The sequence below is a fragment of the Phaenicophaeus curvirostris genome, chromosome 1 (genome assembly GCF_032191515.1).
Source record: "Phaenicophaeus curvirostris isolate KB17595 chromosome 1, BPBGC_Pcur_1.0, whole genome shotgun sequence".
Classification (NCBI taxonomy): Eukaryota; Metazoa; Chordata; class Aves; order Cuculiformes; family Cuculidae; genus Phaenicophaeus; species Phaenicophaeus curvirostris.
The window spans coordinates 91,391,284-91,413,694 of NC_091392.1; the positions used below are offsets into that span (position 1 = coordinate 91,391,284).

The 22,411-nt window shown below is 39.9% G+C and overlaps 2 protein-coding genes across 6 annotated transcripts in view; one reads left to right on the forward strand and one right to left on the reverse strand.

Annotated features, from left to right (window-relative positions):
- Positions 1–2,244, reverse strand: part of CMSS1 (cms1 ribosomal small subunit homolog) — a 240,226-nt gene extending 237,982 nt beyond the window's left edge. Inside the window, exon 1 of one of the 4 annotated variants that reach the window (XM_069868225.1) lies at positions 2,048–2,244. In XM_069868225.1, the coding sequence (XP_069724326.1) occupies positions 2,048–2,108 (61 nt within the window). In that variant the 5' untranslated portion in view covers positions 2,109–2,244. The remainder of the gene's footprint in view (positions 1–2,047) is intronic. The other 3 variants (XM_069868235.1, XM_069868253.1, XM_069868261.1) reach the window with 3 other exon arrangements.
- Positions 2,245–5,290: 3,046 nt separating this feature from the next.
- Positions 5,291–22,411, forward strand: part of TBC1D23 (TBC1 domain family member 23) — a 36,172-nt gene continuing 19,051 nt past the window's right edge. For both annotated transcript variants that reach the window (XM_069868117.1, XM_069868124.1), the window contains exons 1-6: positions 5,291–5,404; positions 12,974–13,085; positions 13,312–13,417; positions 17,228–17,432; positions 20,341–20,464; positions 22,197–22,321. In XM_069868117.1, coding sequence (XP_069724218.1) covers positions 5,367–5,404; positions 12,974–13,085; positions 13,312–13,417; positions 17,228–17,432; positions 20,341–20,464; positions 22,197–22,321 — 710 coding nt within the window. In that variant the 5' untranslated portion in view covers positions 5,291–5,366. The remainder of the gene's footprint in view (positions 5,405–12,973; positions 13,086–13,311; positions 13,418–17,227; positions 17,433–20,340; positions 20,465–22,196; positions 22,322–22,411) is intronic.

Sequence of the window (22,411 nt, forward strand, 5' to 3'; positions counted from 1 at the left end):
ACTTCATAAAGGAAAGTTGCCAACATAAAAAATCAGCTTACTACCCACCCTAAATGAAACCTCTGGTTGGCAGAACAGATTGGCAGGTATGCTCTTATGATACATAGAGCTCCTGAATGAAAATCTCCTAACAAAGGCCATTTACCATGGAAACTGGAACTGCTTAAGGAACCTACGTGAGACTGAAAATAAAACCAGAACGCTCAGGAGCCTCATTAGGGCTTGTGACCTCCTCTTTATTACATACATAGAATTTTCACGTTGCTCTCTCTCAAATTCTCCAACAAACTTTTTCACAGGAAATAAGCAACCATCGTCAAGACACTGGAAGACATGAAGTCTCCCCACACAGGTAACTTCCAATGCCTACATATTACTTACGTATAAATACACACGCACACACACATATATACATACAAAAACCAAATAAATAGGGCACAATAAAGTCTTAAAATCGTTTTAGTTGCCCAGATCTACCTAAATTATCACATTAAATCTCAACATTACAGATGTAACCACAGGCTGTAAAGTGTTCTAAGATACATTGACAAAAGTCAAGTATAGGAGTCGATATTATTAGCACCGGGAAAAGAGGTGAACCAGCCAAAGGAACACACTCCAAAAAGCAATGGCTGTAGAAAACACTCCTTAACTCCTGCCAGTTTACATGGCAAAGGCTATGTGAGAGACATCTCAGTGAGCACATGGGTGATGTTGTTCAAGTACCACAGACATTTTTCCTTCCATAGGCTTTACTATGGATTGACCATTTCCAAGGCCTTTCAGAACAGTAAGCAAGAACTTCATGTCAGTAATGACACTCAACACACATTATCACAGAATCACTAGGTTGGAAAAGACCCACAGGATCATCGAGTCCAACCATTCTATCAATCACTAAACCATGTCCTTCAGCACCTCATCCACCCACCTTTTAAATACCTCCGGGGATGGTGACTCGACCACTTCCCTGGGCAGCCTGTGCCAGTGCCCAATGACCCTTTCTGCGAAATTTTTTTTCTGATGTCCAGCCTGAACCTCCCCTGGTGGAACTTGAGGCCTTTCCCTCTTGTCCTGTCTGCTGTCACCTGGGAGAAGAGGCCAGCACCCTCCTCTCTGCAACCACTTTTCAGGTAATTGTAAACAGCAATGAGGTCTCCCCTCAGCCTCCTCTTCTCCAGGCTAAACAACCCCAGCTCTCTCAGCCGCTCCTCGTAAGACCTACTCTCCAGCCCCCTCACCAGCTTTGTTGCTCTTCTCTGGACTCGCTCCAGAGCCTCAACATCCTTCTTGTGGTGAGGGGCCCAGAACTGAGCACAGGTTTCGAGGTGCGGTCTCACCATTATGCTACATACTTTAATCAAAGCAGCCCAGTTATGGAAGAAAACACTATTTAGAATCATAGACTGGCTTAGGTTGAAAGGGACCTTAAAGATCACCTGGTCCCACCCCCCCACTTTGGGTAGGAACACCTTGCACTAGATGAGGCAGCTGAAACCCTCATCCAACCTGGCTGTCCAGACATGGGGCATCCACGACCTCTCTGTGCAACCTGTTCCAGTGCCTCACCACCCTCAAAAGGAAAAAAAAAAAAGTGTCTTTCTAGCACCTCATGTAAACCTACAAACGCTGTGCTCTGAACTCAAATTAAGCAGGTTTCTTCTTCTTCACCCCCTGCTTTTTAAAATTCGCTTAAATGCATTTCTATCGAGTTGGGTCCTGGTGTTACTCAAGTCCTGCTGTTTTGGCTCTTCATCCTCTAAACCACCCCGGGTGCGATGGGTCAGAGATGAGACCTCACGTGGCTGCGGGGCGTTTGCTTCCAAGCAAAACAACCATCGGCAGCGAGCAGGGAGGGGAAAGCGGGCACAGGAAGGCAAAAAGGCACAGAAGAGGAAAACAGGGAGAAGGCAACTAAAAGCAGAGAAGGGACAGGCGGCAGGGGTTGGGGGGGAGGGGAAAGGAAAAGAAAGGAGGAGAGTTGGGGAGGAAGGAGCCGCAGGAAGACTGCATGAACCCCAGCGTAAAAAAAACAGCAGACGAGTACCTGGGCTGCCGCCTGTCCCAGCTGGAGTCTCCCACCACGGCTCCTCCAACGTGTCCCCCATGCTGCTGCTGATAATGATGACGATGCTGCCGCCAATCCTTATGGCTCCGCCCCGGGGCCGCGCCTGCGCCTCGGCATGCGGGACACCCTTTCCTTTCCCTTTTCCTTTTCCTTTCCCTTTTCTTTTCCTTTACCCTTTCCTTTCCCCTTTCCTTTCCCCTTTCCTTTCCCCTTTCCTTTCCCCTTTCCTTTCCCCTCTCCTTTCCTCTTTCCTTTCCTTTCCTTTCCTTTCCTTTCCTTTCCTTTCCTTTCCTTTCCTTTCCTTTCCTTTCCTTTCCTTTCCTTTCCTTTCCTTTCCTTTCCTTTCCTTTCCTTTCCTTTCCTTTCCTTTCCTTTCCTTTCCTTTCCTTTCCTTTCCTTTCCTTTCCTTTTCCTTCCCTTCCCTTTTCTTTTCCTTTCCCCTTTCCTTTTCCCTTCCCTTCCCTTCCCTTTTCCTTCCCTTTTCCTTCCCTTCCCTTTTCTTTTCTTTTCCTTTCCCTTTTCCCTTCCCTTCCCTTCCCTTCCCTTCCCCTTCCCCTTTCCCCTTTTCCTTCCCTCCCCCTCTCCCCTCCCCTCTCCCTCTACCCCTCCGTGCGATCCGTCCCCGTTCTGTCCCACACCCCACCCATCTCGCTTTTAGCGTTTCAGGCGGCCGAGGGGAGAGTGATGCCTCGGGAACATTGATACAAGAAGTAGTCGCTGTTACAAAAAGTGGAATAGTTGTGATTTAAGTTAGAGTTCAATTCATCTAAGGAATTGGGTTTCTCTGAAGGTTAGGCAGAATGTCCCTCTGATAGCATGGTTTCTTTCAGTGTTTTTCCAGACGCTGTTCATTCTCTGGAGCTGATAACGCCGTGTGCTCGGTCTGATCCGTGCTGAGCAGCGGTGCTGCTGCAATCCCTCTGTCTGCACCTTCCCCTGGCTCCCAGGGCAGGCAGAGCTGGCCCCAAAGCTCCAAGCGAGCCACAGCTTTGACTGCTGTGAAGTTCATAATCCCATTAAAATTAGACCTTGGAAAGTAATAGAATATGCTTAAGGCTGCTGGGAAAAATTATCCATATGCATGTAAGTGGGAAATATATTCTGTCCCAGCTCTTGTCTTGCTGCATACAATTGATGGAGGTCACTGTGTTGCCCAGGACTGATAAAGGATGCTTGTTTTCTAAAACTCCAAAATGAGTCTTACAGAGTTTATTTGCTGGCATCATTTTCAGTATCACCATGTTATGGAATTTCTTCCTAAGTAATAAAAGTAGGAAGGGGGGTGGGAGAAGCTGGGGTTGGCATTTTTTTAGTGAAAAAATATAGATGAAGAAGAGGGAAAGAGGAAAGGAATTTGAGATATTGGTCTCCTTCACAATATCTGTATTTTTAAATTGCCTGAATCTGATTTGATGCCACGAGATTGGTTCAGACTATTCATATGACCTTTCCCGAGGAACAAATGTGTACAGGATAACACTGTGTTCCTTTCCCAGCTGTCAGGGCTCAGCATGCATCTGTATCTCCTCCCAGGAGCAGCTCTGGCTTCAGGTCTGGACATTTACCTACTGGAATGCACCCAAAAGCAAGCTGTGGAAGTGAACCAGGCAAGTGTGAGGATATGGATTTATCATAAGGTGGTACTGTTATTCCATGTGTAAGTTACTTGAATAATTTTTCTTAACCTAAGTAGAACTATACAGGTTTTTTTCTTCCTGTGAGGGTGCGACTGTGTGAGGAATGTGCATAATGGAGGAATTAGTGGTGTTCTGCCCAGGGTTGCTAATGAGCATTGCCAGGTGGTCTTTAGCCCTTGGAAAGAGGGTTCTGTGTTAAAGTTGTGCATTTCGTCTCCAGCTTGTGGAGGACAGCCGGCACGATACAGGCTGTAGGGGGTTTATGGGTATAAACTGGAGAGGGGCAGATTTAGACTAGACATAAGGAAGAATTTGGATTTCTTCATGATGAGAGTGGTGAGGCCCTGGCACAGGTTGCCCAGGGAAGTTGTGGCTGCCCCATCCCTGGAGATGTTCAAGGCCGGGTTGGGTGGGGCCTTGAGCAGCCTGGGCTGGAGGGAGGTGTCCCTGCCCATGGCAGGGGGGTTGGACCTTGGATGATCTTTAAGGTCCCTTCCAACCCAAATTATTCCAAGATTCTATGATTGTGCCCAGGTGGCCAAAGCCAACAGCTTCCTGCCTTGTATCAGAAATGGTGTGGCCAGCAGGACCAGGGAAGTGATTCTGCCCCTGTCTTGGGCACTGGTGAGGCTGCACCTTGAATCCTGTGTTCAGTTTTGGGTCCCTCACTACAAGAAGGACATTGAGGCTCTGGAGCGAGTCCAGAGAAGGGCAGCAAAGCTAGTGAAAGGGCTGGAGAACAAGTGTTATGAGGAGCAGCTGAAGGAACTGGGGCTGTTCAACCTGGAGAAAAGGAGGCTGAGGGGAGACTTTGTCACTGCCTACAACGACCTGAAAGGAGGGTGTAGCCAAGTGAGTGCTAGGCTCTTCTCGCAAGCGACAGGATGAGAAGGAAAGGCCTCGGGCTGCACTAGGAGAGGTTCAGATTGGATATTAGGAAAAATTTCTTTACCAAGAGGGTTCTCAGGCAGTGGCACAGGCTGCCCAGGGAGATGATGGAGTCGCCATCCCTGGGGGCGTTTAAAACACGTGTAGATGCGGCGCTTAGGGAACGCGGTTTAGTGGGTCAGCTTGGCAGCGTTAGGTTTACGGCTGGACTCCACGACCTTAAAGCTCTTTTCCAACCTAAACGATTCCTGGCATTTAAACCCCGCAACCGCGCCCGCCCCGCTCCGCTCGCCCCGCCTCCCGCGGCCTCAGGGGAACCAAAACCCGCCCCGAACACCACTGGCCACGCCCCCTCCCGGGCCACGCCCACAACCCGGCCCCATAAGCCACGCCCCTTCCCCGTTTGACCCCCGCCCATCTGACCAACCCCGCGTACGCCCCGCTCCAGGCCACGCCCCCACCTCAGACCACGCCCCCTCGCCCTCTCGGATCACGTCGCCCTCTCAGGCCACGCCTCCCTCATTCAGACCACGCCCCCGTCCCCGCTCCTTGTCATGCAGGCGCCGCCCCAGCCCTGTTGCCCGGCTTTCGCGGTTTACGGTCGACGCCTTCTCTTCGCGACAGTACGGGAAGGGCGGGGACGAGAGCCGGCGCGCGGGAAGCGGGGGTGGGTGGGTAGTCGGAGGGGGAATGTTGGCGGGAGGTAAGGGGTGGGAAGAACGACACCACCCGTCCGCGCTTTACGGCCGAGCCGAGGCGGCACGTCAACAGCTATGGCGGAAGGGGAAGAGGCGCCGCCGCCGCGCAGCTGGTGAGTTACGAGGGTGTTGGTGCTTTTCCTCCCGCTCCCTTCCTCTCCCGCTTTCGCGCTGGTAGGCGACAGGGACCGAGACCCTCCTGCCCGTCGCTGTTTTCCCTCCCCGCCACCCCACGGGGGCCCCTTGTTTGTCAGGAGTTGTGGGGGCGGCCCCACGTACCGGGTGTCCCCGGTGTCCCCACTGCCCGGCCCGGCTCTGGAGTGAGGCGGCTGGTCCAGTTTAAAATGACAGCCTTAATGGGCGCCTGTCTGCCCGGACTGCTTTGTTCAATTCGGTTTCCCCTCTCTCTGCGTACCTGCTCAAGCGTAGGTGCCAACAATAGGTCCTGGCTTGCTTTCTGAATGATTTTGCTTGTGCCGCTCTCCTCTGGCACATCTATTATTCATAATGGTTTTACGTAGATTCTCTAGGACGATAATAAAGATTACTTCTGGAGCATGTAAAGGATCATTTTGATGGTAACTGTGATGTGATTTTAGTACTTTTTGCATGTTTATTCACTTAAGATTACTGAGGCTTAAATAGACATTGTGTTTAAGCACTGAAGCTTTTCTTGCTGCATTCCATATCTCCTTTCCTGCGCGTTTTCACTTTGTTTTTCTTTTGGTGCTTTTGCATTGCGTGTGATTACTTCCTGTTCTGTGTCACAGCATTGCTCTTTGTCCTTTCCACATACGCACTTTTCATACACCTGTTGTACCATCTGCTTTTTAAGTGATCATAAACCTGTTTTTATGATTACATCTGATCTGATGTTTTTACTTCTAGGCTTTACTTCATGTGGTGTATTCAAAGTTTCTTGCTAGCGAAGCTCAGCTATCTTTGCACCTAGTTATCTCATTATAAAGAAGCCAGAAGTGACAGACAGGCTGTATGTAGCTGGTATCTGTTCTTTGTCTAGGTAGGTTCAGCAGATACAGCTCTTGGATAAAACAACAAAATATCATTTAATAACAAATGGAAGTGAATTGGTGTAGTTTATTAGCCTATTTTTTGCTTTTAATTAGAGCTTCAAACTTTATGAAGCCTTTTTCTATAAGTACAGTGTTGCATAAGCATTACTTCTAAATATAGGCGTGACTGTTGGGACATAGAATTACAAAGTTAAGCACAGACTTATTGACTGTGTGGTGTTGACACTTGGAGATATAAACCCTGGACATTTGTAAGAACCATGGTGCAATATCCTTGAAAAAAATACTTCAAACCTCTTTCATTAGTAATGTTGAAAGAATATTACAGTCACCCACATCACAATGAATTGCTGAAATTCCTGGTTAAGAATGAGGTACAAGTGTGGTTTCCAGACATTTCGAGGCTCAGCCTGTATTGTTGTTATTCTGACTGGCAGCTTCAAAATGTAACAGTAGTAAATTTGATACGCCGCTACCACTGGAACAGACAAACTTGGGAGCATTTGATAGAGACTTTGTAAGTCCTTATGGGAGCAGTTTGAGGGGCTTATACGTAAATACTACAGTAATATACCAGAATGCATCCTGTTACTAGAGCTGTACACTGTAACGTACACTGTAACGTACACTTCTATTCCTTATTGCTTGTTTAGAAATTTCACCTTTTTTTTTGTTTGTTTTGTTGTTAGATTTTTTAAAAGTGAGTTTCCGTGAGGTGTTTTTCATTTGTTTGTTTAAACTGCTGTCTTGTATACATATTTGAATGCTTGTTGAATAGTTACTGGTTTTTCTAGCTATAACATGTATCTTCTGAATAAGCTTTTCGATGTAGATTGCTACACATGCATAGCTTTGAAGTGTATAGCATGGTGCAATAACATTTCATGTTTTAAAAATATGATCAGAACACAAAATGATACCTGTGTACACTTGAACTGAGTTAGGAACAAAACTTGCAGTGCTGATTCCTCATCCTCTATTCAGTTCCTTAGTGGGGTTTAAAGGCAGACGTAATTTTATGTTTAGAGACTGTGACAGCATCATGAGTGTGTAGAATCTAGATATGCTTGTTAACATGAAATGCTGTTTTTAATTCTTTCTCTGTCAACTTGACATACAGTGCTGGTGTGATCGGGGGGGGGGGGGCGTGACACAAACTAATGATGAGTTCAAAGTCTTGGCATCCATATTGACTCCTTGGTGTTCTGTTTAACAAAAAGCCAGGAAATTTGCCACTGCACAATACAATTTAAAAAAATCCAACCACCTCTCACCCCCAAAAAATTATTGCATGGAGTTACTGAGAGATGAGATTGTCAGCTTTTTTTCTTCAGTACGTGCAGGAAGTTTATCAACAGTTTTGATTTAGACGTGAGAAAAAATTTCATCTGTTAATTAAATATGTTGTAACTATTCCACATATTCTTTAAAATTATTTTGAGAATTTGATGCTGGAAGACATATCTGTATCCAAAGCTAAGAATACTGTGAAACACAAATGAGGCAGGCTGCTTTCAAGCTGTGCTGTTAAATCTTAGTTTATTTTTTATTTGTCTACTTATTTGATCATTCTAAGGATAACTTAAGTTCATACAATAATTCTAGTCAAGAGGATGTGTAAATACATACAAGGTGGACTTTGTAGTTAAAATATTTGTAATTGGAAGTTATATTTTTTTTGTCTCCTCATTTATCAAAGAAATTAATGATTTAATTTTTCTTGTTCCAGTTCTCAAACAGATAAAGATATAAACAGTTACTAATCTATATCTAAGATCTTTTTGCAGATGCTTGCTTAATACTCAAGGGAATTTGATAAGTATTTTTATTTTAAGATCTATACTTTGAAAGTTAAGACCTGAACTAACTAAATAATTCTAACCACAGATGGAATTGTTTCCGTGCTTTTAACTTTGTATTGGAATCATTCATCTTATGGGTCCCAAAATACACTCCAACTGTTTCAGACAACCAGGTGACAGAACTAGTGCATATGTATTATTCTCTGTGCTCAGAATCTGGCTTATTAGTTCTTGGAGCCATGATATTTCTTCTGAAAACATATGAACAAAAAGTTTTTCAGTTAAATGCAAAATTAACACACTTGAGGAAAAAGTAGAGGTAAAAGTGTCAGGGAGTTAATGTTTTTCTCTAAAATTGTGTTGGAAAAGAACATTCAGTGATGTTCTGAATACAGTGGATATTTTGAAGTAAATGTGAGGGATTGGTTTTTGTTTCTTTGTTTTCAGTAGGGAACAAATGTTTCTCATTACTTTTGATTTAATATAGCTCTTACTGAGGCTTTTTACCAGTAGTCAGGAGACTACTGAATTAAAAGCAGGAACCAGAATAACTAGATTATATAAAAGCATTTTCTGGGGCAGCGAAAGCTTATATCTTTCCTCTGGGAAGGTAGAATGATGACTGTAAAAATAAATTTATGTTAGTCGTTGGCACTGGGAATGTTTGTCAGCTCTGTTGACTTGCCTAGGTTTCTTCTAAGTAAAGCTTGTTTGTGATTACTATGTGTCATAAACCTGTATTATGAGATTCATGTGAAGTGCTTTGCTTAAAATGCAGTTTAGTTCTACATTCATAGTAACAAAAATAATTGAAGTATATTTGAACAAATTAATCCGGTCTGGCACTAACATGAATATGTACAGGTGGTCCTCATAGTTTTGATGGCAGCGTTGTGATATATGTGTCTTTCTCTTTGCATGCTGCAATTATCAGAAATATATGAAAACATGCAGACTGGATGTATTTGACATCTTAGCAGACAGTGACTTTGTAGAAACTAAAACTGATGATAGTCTTGTCAAGGCTTCAGCTGGTACCAGCCTTACTTCTGTTTTAGGAATTATGTGTGCAGATGTTTGAGCAATACTGGTTCTCACACTGAAAGCGATGGTGGACTTCTAGAGCACATCGTGAGCAGCTATGATGAATGCCCCTTGAGCAGTGGGGGAGAAAATAACAAAGAGGCTTTTCAAATACTACACCAACATCAGCTCAGTGGTCAGAATATGGGAAGCAGTTTGGTAAGCAATATAATCTAAGTGAGATTGTGTTTTAAACCTCTTACAAGCCAGTGAATAATATCTTTTAACAGGCAGGTTTGTAGTAGTGTACATGGAAAAAGAGTGATCATCTTGTTTTACACTGATATGTGTGTTTTAGGTGATGAATTTGGTACATGTGTAAGATGCCCATTGGACTGCGAAAGTAATGAATTTGTATTAGAAGTATGCCCATTGCAGATTAAAGCTTTAAACATTTGAAGCATTTCTTCCAAAAGATCACTTTGACTTAGAAGTGGTTCAGAGGGATCTGTCTTTCCTAGTAACAAATTAATAGACATAAAGGCTTTAGCAGATACATTCCAGGCATTGTAATCTGTTTTCTTAGTACTATGTATCTTCCTTTGTATGTATTTGTAGTTTATCAAAATACTTCTTACTATCATTTCCCTGCTGTTCACATGCCCACAACATTTTAATCTATTCATTAGTATTTGTTAGTGATTATTACCAAATACTTCAGTCATATATTAATATAATAAATAGTACTTAAAGAAAAGAAAGCGAAGCTCAAGTCCCAACAGTTGATCAACTTGTTTTCTGCCTCCAGCTTGCTCTCATGTCTCAGTTGTATTTGCTTAGAAATACCCCACAACATGTTGAATATCAATAGTTACCTATTGATTATGGTATATTGCTGGACTGGCATGAAATTCAGAGATGCTAAATGTGGAAATTTACTACAGATAGACTAGTAGCAATATCGTGTGTTATAACACTCAGAACAATGTCTCTTATGGGAATTAACCTTTCAGGCCATGGCTTGGGTATAGGCTGGAATTGTACACATCTAGCCAAAATTTAGAATAGCACTGAGAATTAGGCACTGAGCCGTAGTAGAGTAGAAAGGAGGCTGATCGGGTCAAGAGGAATTTGCCTAAAAAGAGAAGTACTGCCTTCTTTGCAAAGTAATTATAACAGCTCTCCATATGAACGGAAATCTTCCTAGCTGATCTTCACTCATGAAACACAGGGATGCAGGTTGCTGGGACATTTATAGTGCAGGCTGAAATAAGGTAAAATGCAGCCCCTTTACAGATAGAATCAAAATCCCTTTCATAGTATGTTGCAAGTTAGTGTGAATAGAATATTTATAAGAATTTTTCTCTAAATTTTGAAGAGTTCTCACTTTTAGCCTGTGAACAGTCTTGGGAATTGGCGGAGGAAGAGAATTGTCACTCTAAATAGAATAATGCATTTTCCACCTGCCCCATTATTTAATTTAACTCAATGTGATAATTGTCTTCACGTGGGAGATGGACATATCAGATTCTTAGTTCTAAAGTAGGGTAGTAAAGCTGGCTTCTGCCTGTTGTTGTCACTGTGTACAAAATACTGATGGCTTTACAAAGAAGCTTTTGCAAATAACAGTATACTGTCAAACAAACCGAGGAAGCACAGGTTTGCAGGTAACATGTTGAAGTTGATCTTTATGTTAATCCACACACAGCTTTTTAAGCTGTGAATATTAAGTACAAGTAACTGGTGGAATTAGTACTCATGAATCTGCGGAACATTCTTTGCCAGGTGTGTTTTTGTGATTTCTGTGGATGTCTTTTTAAGTGTTGTTTCATGTATGTTAAATTACCTTTTTTTTCTCCCCCTGCAAATTATTTTCTCTGGAGGACACAGGAACAAAGTTTAAGTATTGCACTTCAGAACCTTTCCACCTGAAATACAACATGCATGCAAGCTGTTGCATTTATTTCTACATACCTATTTAATACTTGGATAATATTTGTAGCGGCTGATTGTGTTTTGTGTGCTATAATGCAAGCCCTAGCTGTTGCTTTCTAGACAGCTTGTCCTACGTAGTATGCGCAGAAACTTGCAATACATTTGAGAGCATCTAGCTCTGTTCAGCTGGTTTTTGATGTCGGCTTCTATTGAAGCTAGATCATCCCAGAGTTTCTGCAGTTCTGCTGAGTGCTAGGTCTCTTTGTGTCAATGTCCTGGAAATACTTTATTTTTATTCAGGGGAAGTGATGTGGTGTTTTAATTTTTCCAGTGTTGATTGTTATGTACACAGTCAGACAGCAGAATAGGTGACTGATGTGCAAATGTGCTTGTGTATGTTTTCCATGCCATTTCCTATCTCAGGCTCAGAATATTCACCTGTCCTGGCTCTAGTTCTATAGTAAGTGGGCTTTGGGATTTTTGTTTTAGTACTAAAAATACAAGAAAATGAGGGAAGTCATGATTTAAAGTGCTACTAAAAAAGTACTGGCAGAGAAACTGCTGATACAATGCAAGGAACAGTGCTGACTCTGCAAACTTGGAAATACTTTGAGAAGTCATAATTAAGGCTAGCTCGTTGCTTATTGTTAAGGATACGCATACTCTCTTACAGGATTGAAGCTGTTTATCAAATAGGGTATTTAGAAAATCAGAAAGTTGTGTGTTCAGCTTTCAGAAGACCAGATTTGAGGAGCTTTACATCATGGAATTAGTTGTGGATGTATGCAAATTAAAGAAACAGAACTCAACAGCTGACATTCTTTTCCATGGGTGTTTGGAATTGACTACATAGTATGTGATGTGGGTTGAGAATTGTGCTGATAATAGTTTGACATCTGTTGTTACACATGTGTAAATAGATGAGTGTTCACAAGGAACACATCTTCATACTTGAATATCCCTCCTGAATAAACAATCACATTCTGTGTTTTGCTCTGGCTATAAATCTCCCAGCTGTGTGTTTAACTCCTCAGGTCTGTGAAGCAAAGCCTTTTTCAGAGCTAGTAGAGAACAGTCAAGAGGATACAATAAGGGAGATGTTTTGCCTACAGGACCTATATCTCGCTGCCACTGCTATTCTTCCAGCGAATCTGGTGTTTTGCCATTGTTGTGCTATGTAACATTGAAATTCCTGAAATCATCAGATGTGATTTTCTGTCATTGTTGATGATGTGGAATGGTTGAAACAGGCTGCCGAAGTTGTCAGAGGAGATTGTAAAGTAGTCATTTCTGAATGCAAATGTATGTTTTAAATCAGTCTTGTGCCCATGTCTGCGCTTATGATACTAGAATTTTATAGTTCAGTAAAACTCAGGTTTACTTAAAAGTTATTCCCCCTTCCAGGGAAAGATGGGGCTAGAAGCTGACTGTTCTGGATCTTTGGAATAAGTTTCATGTTTTCTAGGTCATGTAGTATTTTATTTAAAATAGCTCTGCCATCTAATTTAGGTGTAGTCTTAGCTTTGAATGCAAAGTGTGTGTGAGAAAATGTGCTCTGTATTTAAGTTGTAAATGGTAAATAAATTTGCGTTTCTATGATACGTTTTGCAATATTGCCACTTCATGAAGGCAAACAAAAATCCTCTTTTTTTCTCATATGTAAACTGGATGGGATTACAAGTTTAACAAGGAGACTTAAAAATAAAGGAATAAATAACATTTACAAATATTTATTTTCAGTAATTGGTAAATGGTTTGATAATTTATTTTTACATATGTAAGGGTTTTGCCTGATAGCGGCCTCCAGTCTACATCTATTTAATAGATAAACATTGAAAAATATTTTATAGTACATTTTTGATAAATACATTCTGTATCTTTATTATAGGGAAAAAGATCTTGCAGATGCTCTAGAAGAAGGAGGCTGTGATCTTGAAACTGTGAGAAACATCATTCAAGGAAGGCAATTGCCTGCTGATCTGAGAGCCAAAGTCTGGAAGGTAAATAGGAGCTTAAATCAAGAAACGGGACATACTTGAAGTTGTGTTTGATTTGAGGTAAATGATGTAATTACTAGACATCTATACAGAAGAGATGTAGTACTGTAATTTTAATAAGTATGTATGTTGATTCAGCTTTCTTATTCTCCTTTTCGTCGAGTTCAATACTTGGGTAACTACAAAAGGGTACTAAAATGTTCAGAGGGTTTTCTATTTTTGTTTTCAGATTGCACTTAATGTTGTAGGAAAGGGAGACAGCCTGGCATCCTGGGATGGCTCTTTAGACCTACCAGAGCAGACTATAATTCATAAAGATTGCCAAGAGCTAATTGGTAAGTTCAGTTACGTTTAGATCACCTATGTGAAAAATGCTGTACTTTCAGTTGTCTTAGGGCTTTGTTATTTGAATTAAATAACCTGAATTATTTTTATGTTTTGGAGAAAGCTTTGAAGAGGAAGATGAGAGGCTGAGAAAATCAGAAAAAAGCCTGTAAAAAACCAGTAGTATCTTATTTGTACTCTGGCTCTGAAATGGAGGTGTGGAGTATTAGCTTGTAAGTGATTGTTTGCATGGTCAGAACCAAATGGGAGGAAAGTTCCATAAGCTAAGAAAAGTTGGGTTTTTTTTTCCAAGCTTCATCTTTTAAATCAGACAGTCCTTCTATAATGTGACTTAAATTTTGTACTGAAAAATGCCAAAATGCATTTTTGCATTTTGAAGAAATACGTTAAACATTTTGGACTTGACAGAGTGTTTTTTGGAAGGTATTTCTTTAAGAATGTTTTCGGCAAAATTGAAAGGTTGTGTTTGTAAAAGCAGGGTGCCAGTATGTCTGTAAGGAGCTGCCATAAGATGTGGTTGTCAACTGATCACAAAAGTGGCCAAATCCCTGACACCGTGCAGCAGTGTTAGTATCAACGATCAAGTGATGGAGTCAATGCTGACTCATAAATTGGGATACTACATCTTATAGCATCAATAAGACAATCTTCTATTTTATTACCTGTCATGCATTAATTTATTCTTGCACAACTGAAAGTTAAGGCAAAGGATGGAGTCATTGCATGCATGTGTGCTTACACACATACCTACTACTTCTAAAATGCAGTTCTACGTTTTCTGGCTCTAGAATCTAGTTGGGCTCATTTCCCTTATCTCTCTGTCCTGTAAAGGAAAGGGATGGAAGAAATTTCATTGTGTTAGCAAGTTTGCGGACGACACTAAGCTGGGTGGAAGTGTCGATCTGCTGGAGGGTAGGGAGGCTCTGCAAAAGGATCTGAACAGGCTGGACCGCTGGGCAGAGTCCAATGGCATGAGGTTTAACAAGGCCAAATGCCGGGTCCTGCACTTGGGGCACAACAACCCTATGCAGTGCTACAGACTAGGAGAAGTCTGTCTAGAAAGCTGCCTGGAGGAGAGGGACCTGGGTGTGTTGGTTGACAACCGACTGAATATGAGCCAGCAGTGTGGCCAGGTGGCCAAGAAGGCCAATGGCACCTTGGCTTGTATCAGAAACGGCGTGACCAGCAGGTCCAGGGAGGTTATCCTCCCTCTGTACTCGGCACTGGTGAGACCGCTCCTTGAATACTGTGTTCAGTTCTGGGCCCCTCACCATAAGAAGGATGTTGAGGCTCTGGAGCGAGTCCAGAGGAGAGCAACAAAGCTGGTGAAGGGGCTGGAGAAGAGGCCTTATGAGGAGCGGCTGAGAGAGCTGGGGTTGTTTAGCCTGGAGAAGAGGAGGCTGAGGGGTGACCTCATTGCTCTCTATAACTACCTGAAAGGAGGTTGTAGAGAGGAGGGTGCTGGCCTCTTCTTCCAAGTGACAGGGGACATGACAAGAGGGAATGGCCTCAAGCTCTGTCAGGGGAGGTTTAGGCTAGACGTTAGGAAAAAATTCTTTACAGAAAGGGTCATTGGGCACTGGAACAGGCTGCCCAGGGAGGTGGTTGAGTCACCTTCCCTGGAGGTGTTTAAGGCACGGGTGGATGAGGTGCTAAGGGGCATGGTTTAGTGTTTGATGGGAACGGTTGGACTCGATGATCCGGTGGGTCTCTTCCAACCTGGTTATTCTGTGATTCTGTGATTTAACCACAGTGTCTTTTCTGGAAGATGGTAAAACATCCCACTTGTATTCATACAAAATCAAGCACTTTTAATGTCTGTTAGTTCTGCTTTTGTCTTTATTCCAAATATTTTGTAGTATGTAACAAAATATTCAACTGAATTAAAGTAATAAATGAGAAGTTAGTTAAGAATGAAGGTCATATAAGATTTCAGTTCTGGATTGGATTAAATCTCTCTATTTCAATGTTTTGGCAAAGCAAGTAGTCTTCACATTTAAAGTAAATCCTCAGATGATATTTGATTTCTATGTATCATTTTCTTTTCCTGAGATGTGGAGGAAAGGTAATGCCAAATATTGACTAGCTTTGGTGGGAAAGTATTAAAGACTCCAGTAATGAAAACTTTAATTAACAGTAATGAGACTAGTGGGTGTCTTGTAGCTGGGGGGGGGAAATGTTTGTGAGAAATTTAGTGCTTCTGCGTTAATGTAGTGTGTAGGCATCTCTTCCCCCTCTCCAGGACATACCATGTTTATTCTTTCTTTTTACTGTAAGTCAGTTTAACTGTAGTGAATTTGACATAATTTAAATGGATTAAAACAAACGTATTTCTGAAATACATAATTTATAAATGCATTAAATATTATTCATTAAAAATCTATAGAGAGGTGTTTAATATTAAACTGAAATTGCATGAACTTACACAAAAGTCTGGTTTAACTACAATCTGTATAATAAATACTGGTATATTTAGCAATAAGATAAGAGGAAATGACCTCAAGTTGTGCTGGAGAGGTTTAAACAGGTTATTAGGAATAATCACTTCACCAAAAGTGTTGTGGAAGGTTGGAGCAGACTGTCCAGGGAAGTGGTGGAGCCACCATCCCTGGAGGTATTTAAAAGACTTGTGGATATGGCACTTAAGGACATGGTTTAGAGGTAGCCTTTAGTGACATTTGTAGGTTTACAGTTGGACCTAATAGTCTTAAGGGTATTTTCCAACCTAAACGAATTCTGTGATTCTGTATTTAACTGTGTAAGTTAAGTAGTTATTTCATCACGCGGAGGAAGTCAGAATTTGGGGTATGGTGTTGATGTATTTCAGTATGTCTTAGGTCACTGCCTCAAGTGAGGTGGATGCTAGTGCTCTTCCTGAAATGTTGCCAGCCTGTTAAGTAAGAGTATAAGCAGAAAAATGCTTTGAAATAATGAAAAACAAGGCTCTGTATCAAACTCAATAGCGACAGTATTTAAGAATTGTTTAGCTTGGTACCTTAATTACAGAATTGCTTTTTTACCATATTTTTGGGCCAGTTTTCATCTAAATGCAGCAGTATAAGTTATGGATTCAGAATTAGTCTGTCTTTAAATATGGAACATCTTTGCTTTTCAGTACTTATGACATTGGTAAGAATTTGAAACAATGTACTACATTATAAAGAGATTCTATGTTCATGGTGTGTGTTTGTCTTCTGATTAGGGACAGTACCGAATCAAATTAAAAAGCCAAGTGTAGTTGCAAGTAATTAAATTGCTTCTTGTTTTATAGCTACCCCAACAACCACAAATTCAAATTGTTAGGACAATAAAAATGTGATTTATATGTTAATATTGAAAATTAAGTCTGTAATTTTTGCTGATTTCAAACTACTGATTTCTGTAGATTTGCATGTCAGTGTGCTTTTGAGGAATTAGAGGTATGCATTGTAAGTTATGTGCTGAATGCACGGCGCACAGGATAGAAGAGGGGCATTCCTGCATTGGAAGAATCTGCCTCTTTGTTTCATATAGATTCTGGAAAAAAACAAACTACTGTAATCCTGTTTGGGTATTTACATGATATTTAAATGCCTTATCCTGCTGGGGTTTTAAAATCAGTTGTATTTTCATGCCTTTTTTTTTGCATGCCTTTCTCTAAGCCTTTAATTCAAGCTGCTAGGGATTTTTTGTCTGGTTTTCTTGCCCTTTTTTTTTTTCCTCCCCAGTGGTCCCTGTTGGTGCAATTGTGTTGTGAAATAACCTCGTTCAATTTCTTTGAAAGGCTGTTAATACAGTTTATATTGCTGTGCCTGTTTCAGAGCAATTGTTGGTGCTGGAAGAGGAGAAGTCAGTATTACTTCTGGATATTGAATCTGTTATTACTTTTTACTGTAAGTCACGCAATGTTAAATACAGTTCTTGCCTTGGCTGGATACATCTACTCAAACCTCTGGTGCACCTCCGTTTGCCACGCAGTGATTTGTACAACTGCTTTTATGCTATCATGAATAAGTTCATTCCAAGGTAAAACTCTTTCTTTTGCCTGTGTTTTATTTTAATTACATTAAAAGTATTTTCTGAAAGGACATGAATGTTGCTTTCAGCTAGAGTAGTGCTGCTTGTAGCAAAGTAGTCAGATATCTTCATGTGATAATAAATTCAACTGTCTCTTAATACCAGTTGGTTTGAAGCCCAGGAGGAGATTTAGTTGGTTTAAGATGTAAAGAGTTATCATGTGACTGATGTAGACTTAATGTGCCTTTAAGAAAACTCACATTTTGTTCAATATCAAAAAAACTTGTTTAGGAACTGATTCTTGTATGCTATATGAAAGTATTTTTTCTTACCACTCCTATATTTTTTTATATCCCTGTCGCTTCAGGGTAGTTCATAAGCACTAATTAAGTCTCAAAATCTCTATAGAAGCAGTAGTTATTTTCCCTGCATTCTACTGAGTTGGGACTCAAATGATTATTTTTTTTTAAGTTATATTTTTTTAATTTAAAAAAACCTGAAATTGGAGCTTTTCATGCTTTTACATAGGTAGTCTAACTAAAATAACTTTTTACTTACATTGGAGCGTGGCTGTGATACTCCAGCAAGGCTACAGGATCTTCCAATTACGATCTTGTGAAATAATATATGTATTGTCTGTAAATAGAGATCTTATTCTGATTCCCTGGAGAGGAGATTCTGGCCCAGCTGCTGGGTGTGTGCCCAAAATATGCAAAGTGCATGTTTGATGTTGTGGCAGGATGTATTTCTCGGTCCTGTCACTTGACTCAGCTTGTGCCCATTTCTGATTTAAAGTACAGTTGAGCTTTATGAACTGTTTGAGAATAGTGGCATTATGGTCACATAACTCATATACTTTCAGCCATAGAAGGCTTTCAGAGTGTTTGGTATTGAGTTTCTCTGTAAGAGCTTAGGTGGTATTTCAATGAGATATAGACTGTTTTCTTTCTTTTTTTTTTTGTTTTGTTATTTTTCAGTGGGATAATAAAAGGCATAGAAAGGCCATTTATAGTAGACTTGCAAATACCTGCTTAGTTCAAGTTTGGTCTCTTGATATTCGACTCTTGGACCATCATGAGTATTTGATGAAAGTTTAATTTTAAAGAGCATCTATAGCAAGCCGAAGGAAGAATGAGGAAAAAGAAAAAAACATAGTAGGCAATTTTAGGTGAAGGAGGATTTTCTATTTTCCTTGGAAACAATTACTCTGAAGGCTTTCGGTATAAAGTATCGTGTGGATACTTATCTTTCTTTCCCTCTTGCATTTTCACCAAAATGGCAAGTTTTCTGAATATACAAAATTAACAAACAGTTAATATGGAAGTTGTAGGACATTAGTAGTCTGTTTGGGCCATAAGCAGAAGAAAATGCCATCTCGGGTATGCAATTGAGGAGGCAATGATTTATGTGAGAGCTTGTAAGGTAATAAACTAATTAAAACACTGCAAGTGGATGTGTCTCATGCCAGGGACCATGTAAGGAAGTGCACTATATCTACTTGCATTACATCAATGTTGCCACTAATAGAGGGTAGAAAACAGCTTCCACTTTTTGGTAATAAACTAAAAACAAACAACAAAACCAAAACAAACCAACACACTAGAACAAAACAAAAAATAACAAACCCACCCCCCAAAAAAAATCCACAACAACAGCAAACTAGCCTCTTCTGAAGTAAAATGTTGGTTAGTTTCTAGAGCAATTTATTTCTGCTTAGCTAAACCTTTTTTTAATGTGGTTTTTTTTTTTTGAATTTGCTTTTTTTTTTTCCTGCCAGTCCTTCCAGTGGCTGAGCCTGCTGCCTCCATGGGGCTTGCATCTTTTAGCTTAGGATGTAGTGGATAGGTACATGAATTCACAATTCTTGGTAAGGGGGGAGGGTTTTCCATTTCTTTTAGGCTTGGGGTTTTTTTTTTGGCGGGTTTGGGTTTGTATGTTGTTTTGGTTTTTTTTTAAACAGGGTATTTGTTAAGGGTTAGTTACTACAATAGATACCAGAAATAAAAAATTGCTGAACAAAAAAGTAAAGAAAAATATCTAAACAAGGTTGTTCCAGTATTAGTAGAAAGGCAGCAAGATTGTTTTTAAGCGTATTTTGGGCCATGGATCCATTCTCATTGTTAAAAAATGCTGAAGAATGGCTGACTGATTAGAATAATTGACTATATTAACCATTGAAACAAAAAGTAATTTACAAGTCTAGATTCTTATACTAAATTTCTTAATGGAATTTTTTTTTTTCCATCCTTTTTGTCCCTTTAAATTAGTGGGAAGTTAGAGTTCTTGTGACAATTTCAAGTCCCATGTATAATTTGCTCTGAGCGTTTCCATTTCAGCACAATACCCTTGCTTAAGAAAGGCTCATAATTTTGCTTGGAGATGTGTGTCAAGTTTCAAGTTGTTCAAAATAAGTTTATTCAAAATTTTAAACACTGGAAATTTGTTCCTAATGTCTTTAAGCATTTTTTTTCTTCATTTTAAATACTTCTTTATTTCCTGCTTGATGAATTCATATTTAATTGTTAGTAATTTATGAAATAAGCATCTTCTAAATTTCCTTTGGCTGCCATATTAGAATGATTTTTTTTTTTTTAATTCTGTTTTTAGTTAACAGCGTTGATACCATGCTAGCCTTGTTTTGATACATAAATCTGTTTAAAATTCTACTCTATCAGGTGTTGACAGTGTTTTGTTCTTTCTCCTGCTTTATTAAGGTAGTGGGATTTTCAGTGTTTGAGGGTTTTCTTGTTGTTTTTGTTTTTGATTCGAGGCAAGTTGACTTCTTGATCATTCCCTGAGAATTGAAAGAACAATACAGGAAACTACACTATCACGGCTAATAAGGAACTGCTACTTTAAGTCTGGCAACTGGAATATTATGGAAAGGTTTACAATTATTTTCACTGCTACTTTTTAGGGACTGTTTTATGAAGGGGAGACCATTTCATCTATTTAGACTACTTCTTCAGTACCATGAGCCTGAACTCTGCTCCTTTCTTGATACTAAGAAGATGACTCCAGACTCATATGCACTCAACTGGGTAATAAAGTGAAAGTAGGGAAACATAATGAAAAATAAATTTCTCTTAAAATTTCAGTATGTGTGGCCAGTACAAGCGAATAGAACTGCATATATTGAAATAAATTGCATGTTTAATTTAGTGTGAGCTTTTTGTCTTCAGTTATTTAGCATAAGGTGTTGGATCTTGTTAATGTCACATTTCAATTGTACTGGATGTTAGCTGAGCCACTGATGTTAGGAAATACTTGGAAAAAGAAAGAATGAGAGGAACTGACTTACTCAAAAAGTAAGCAGTGATGTCAGTTTTCACAGTGGGCAGCTGTATGGTTGTAAATGTGGATAAACATCAGCCTAATTTAAAGTCAAATTATTAATAATTTTAAAAACCTCCATGCTACTAGATAAAATTGACTGTCTCATACAGTGCTATGGCTTTTAGAATTTAGGCACAGATGTTTTACAACTCTTCAAGAATCAGTCATTTCCTACTCACCTTAACTTCAAAACTGCCTTGAGTTGGGGGTTGTTATAAAGATGCTTAGCTCAGTCATAGTTTTGCTATAAAATTTCTGTAGCAGGGCTACAACACAGAGCATCAAAATTCTCATGTTTCAATACTGATTAGTATATGCAATACAAAATCACGACACAGTGCTTGCAGAGGCAAAGTCTATAAACTAATAAAGAAGTCTTTATGACCCATGAACTCTTCTAGGCTCTTCTTTCATACCCATTGGCTTGATAATATTTTTTGTAACTCCAAGTACTTTGAGTTAAATAAGACTGAAATGTATTATTAAACTGCAAGGTCTGTATTGTGGGTTTTTCTTTTTTAAAAATATGATTTTTTTTTTTAGGCTACTAGTGTCCTGGATGAATTTGGCTCAGAATTGGGTAGAACTTCTTACCTTGTGTTATAAAAATGTACTAGGAAGTGTTGAAGTGTTCCATGATAGGGTTTAAAAATGATAGTGAGCTTTGGAAAGCTGTAGCTGTGTTGATACAGAATTTGTATGTATCAGCAAGTTCAGTAAGGCCCCAGTGGACACAACTGTATGTGTTTGTGTTAAGTGTGATGGCATCATACATGCCAGAAAATATTTGCAAAGTTCCTTACCTTTTCTTTTATCCAATTTGAACTTTGCACATCAGAGAGGATGTATTTTTAAATCGGAACATGGAAATAGGCAAACAGTTTGTCAAATGCTAATGAAAATTTTCTGTTGCTTGCAAATGTTGAATTACTCAACCATGAATCACCAGAATGTAATGCTAAGTAAGTGATGTTGTCAAACTAATGTGCAATCATGTTCAGTTAGCTTGGTTCTACTGTGAAAAATAAATGCTGTTTACAGGATCCTTTCAAAGTTATATTTGCAAAGCTAGTTGAGTAAATATGTTCTCTTATTATTGTTTTGTTGGTATAATTGGTTTTTAGCAGTGGCTATGAGCTAAACAGTATTCCAGCCTGATTGTGCCATCTCTGGTTGAATTTGCTGACAATGTACAGCTGACTACAATAAGCCTTCACACTAGGCCTGTTTATTCATGGATCACATGTAGCATTACTGCACTGTTTCCATACAAATTGTCCTTGAGGGTGCAGTGGAGCAAATTATGCTAATATATGTTTTAACAAAATGTTGTCTGGTTTATTTTCTTGTAGATATCTTTTATTTCTTTAAAAATGTTACCCTGATAAGATTGTTCCTGGTTATTGCTTTTTCTCACACCGTTTTCCAAATCTTTAGCTTGGAAGCCTCTTCTCGTATTACTGTTCAGCTGAAGTCACTCAGGCAATATGGGATGGATATCTACAACAAGCAGATCCATTCTTTATTTATTTCTTAATGTTAATCATCCTTGTAAATGCAAAGTAAGTGTATAGTTAATGTTTAGTTAAAACTGCTGACACAGCTTTAATCCAGTTTTGTTTCATTTTAGTTACACTGACTTTATCTCTGTG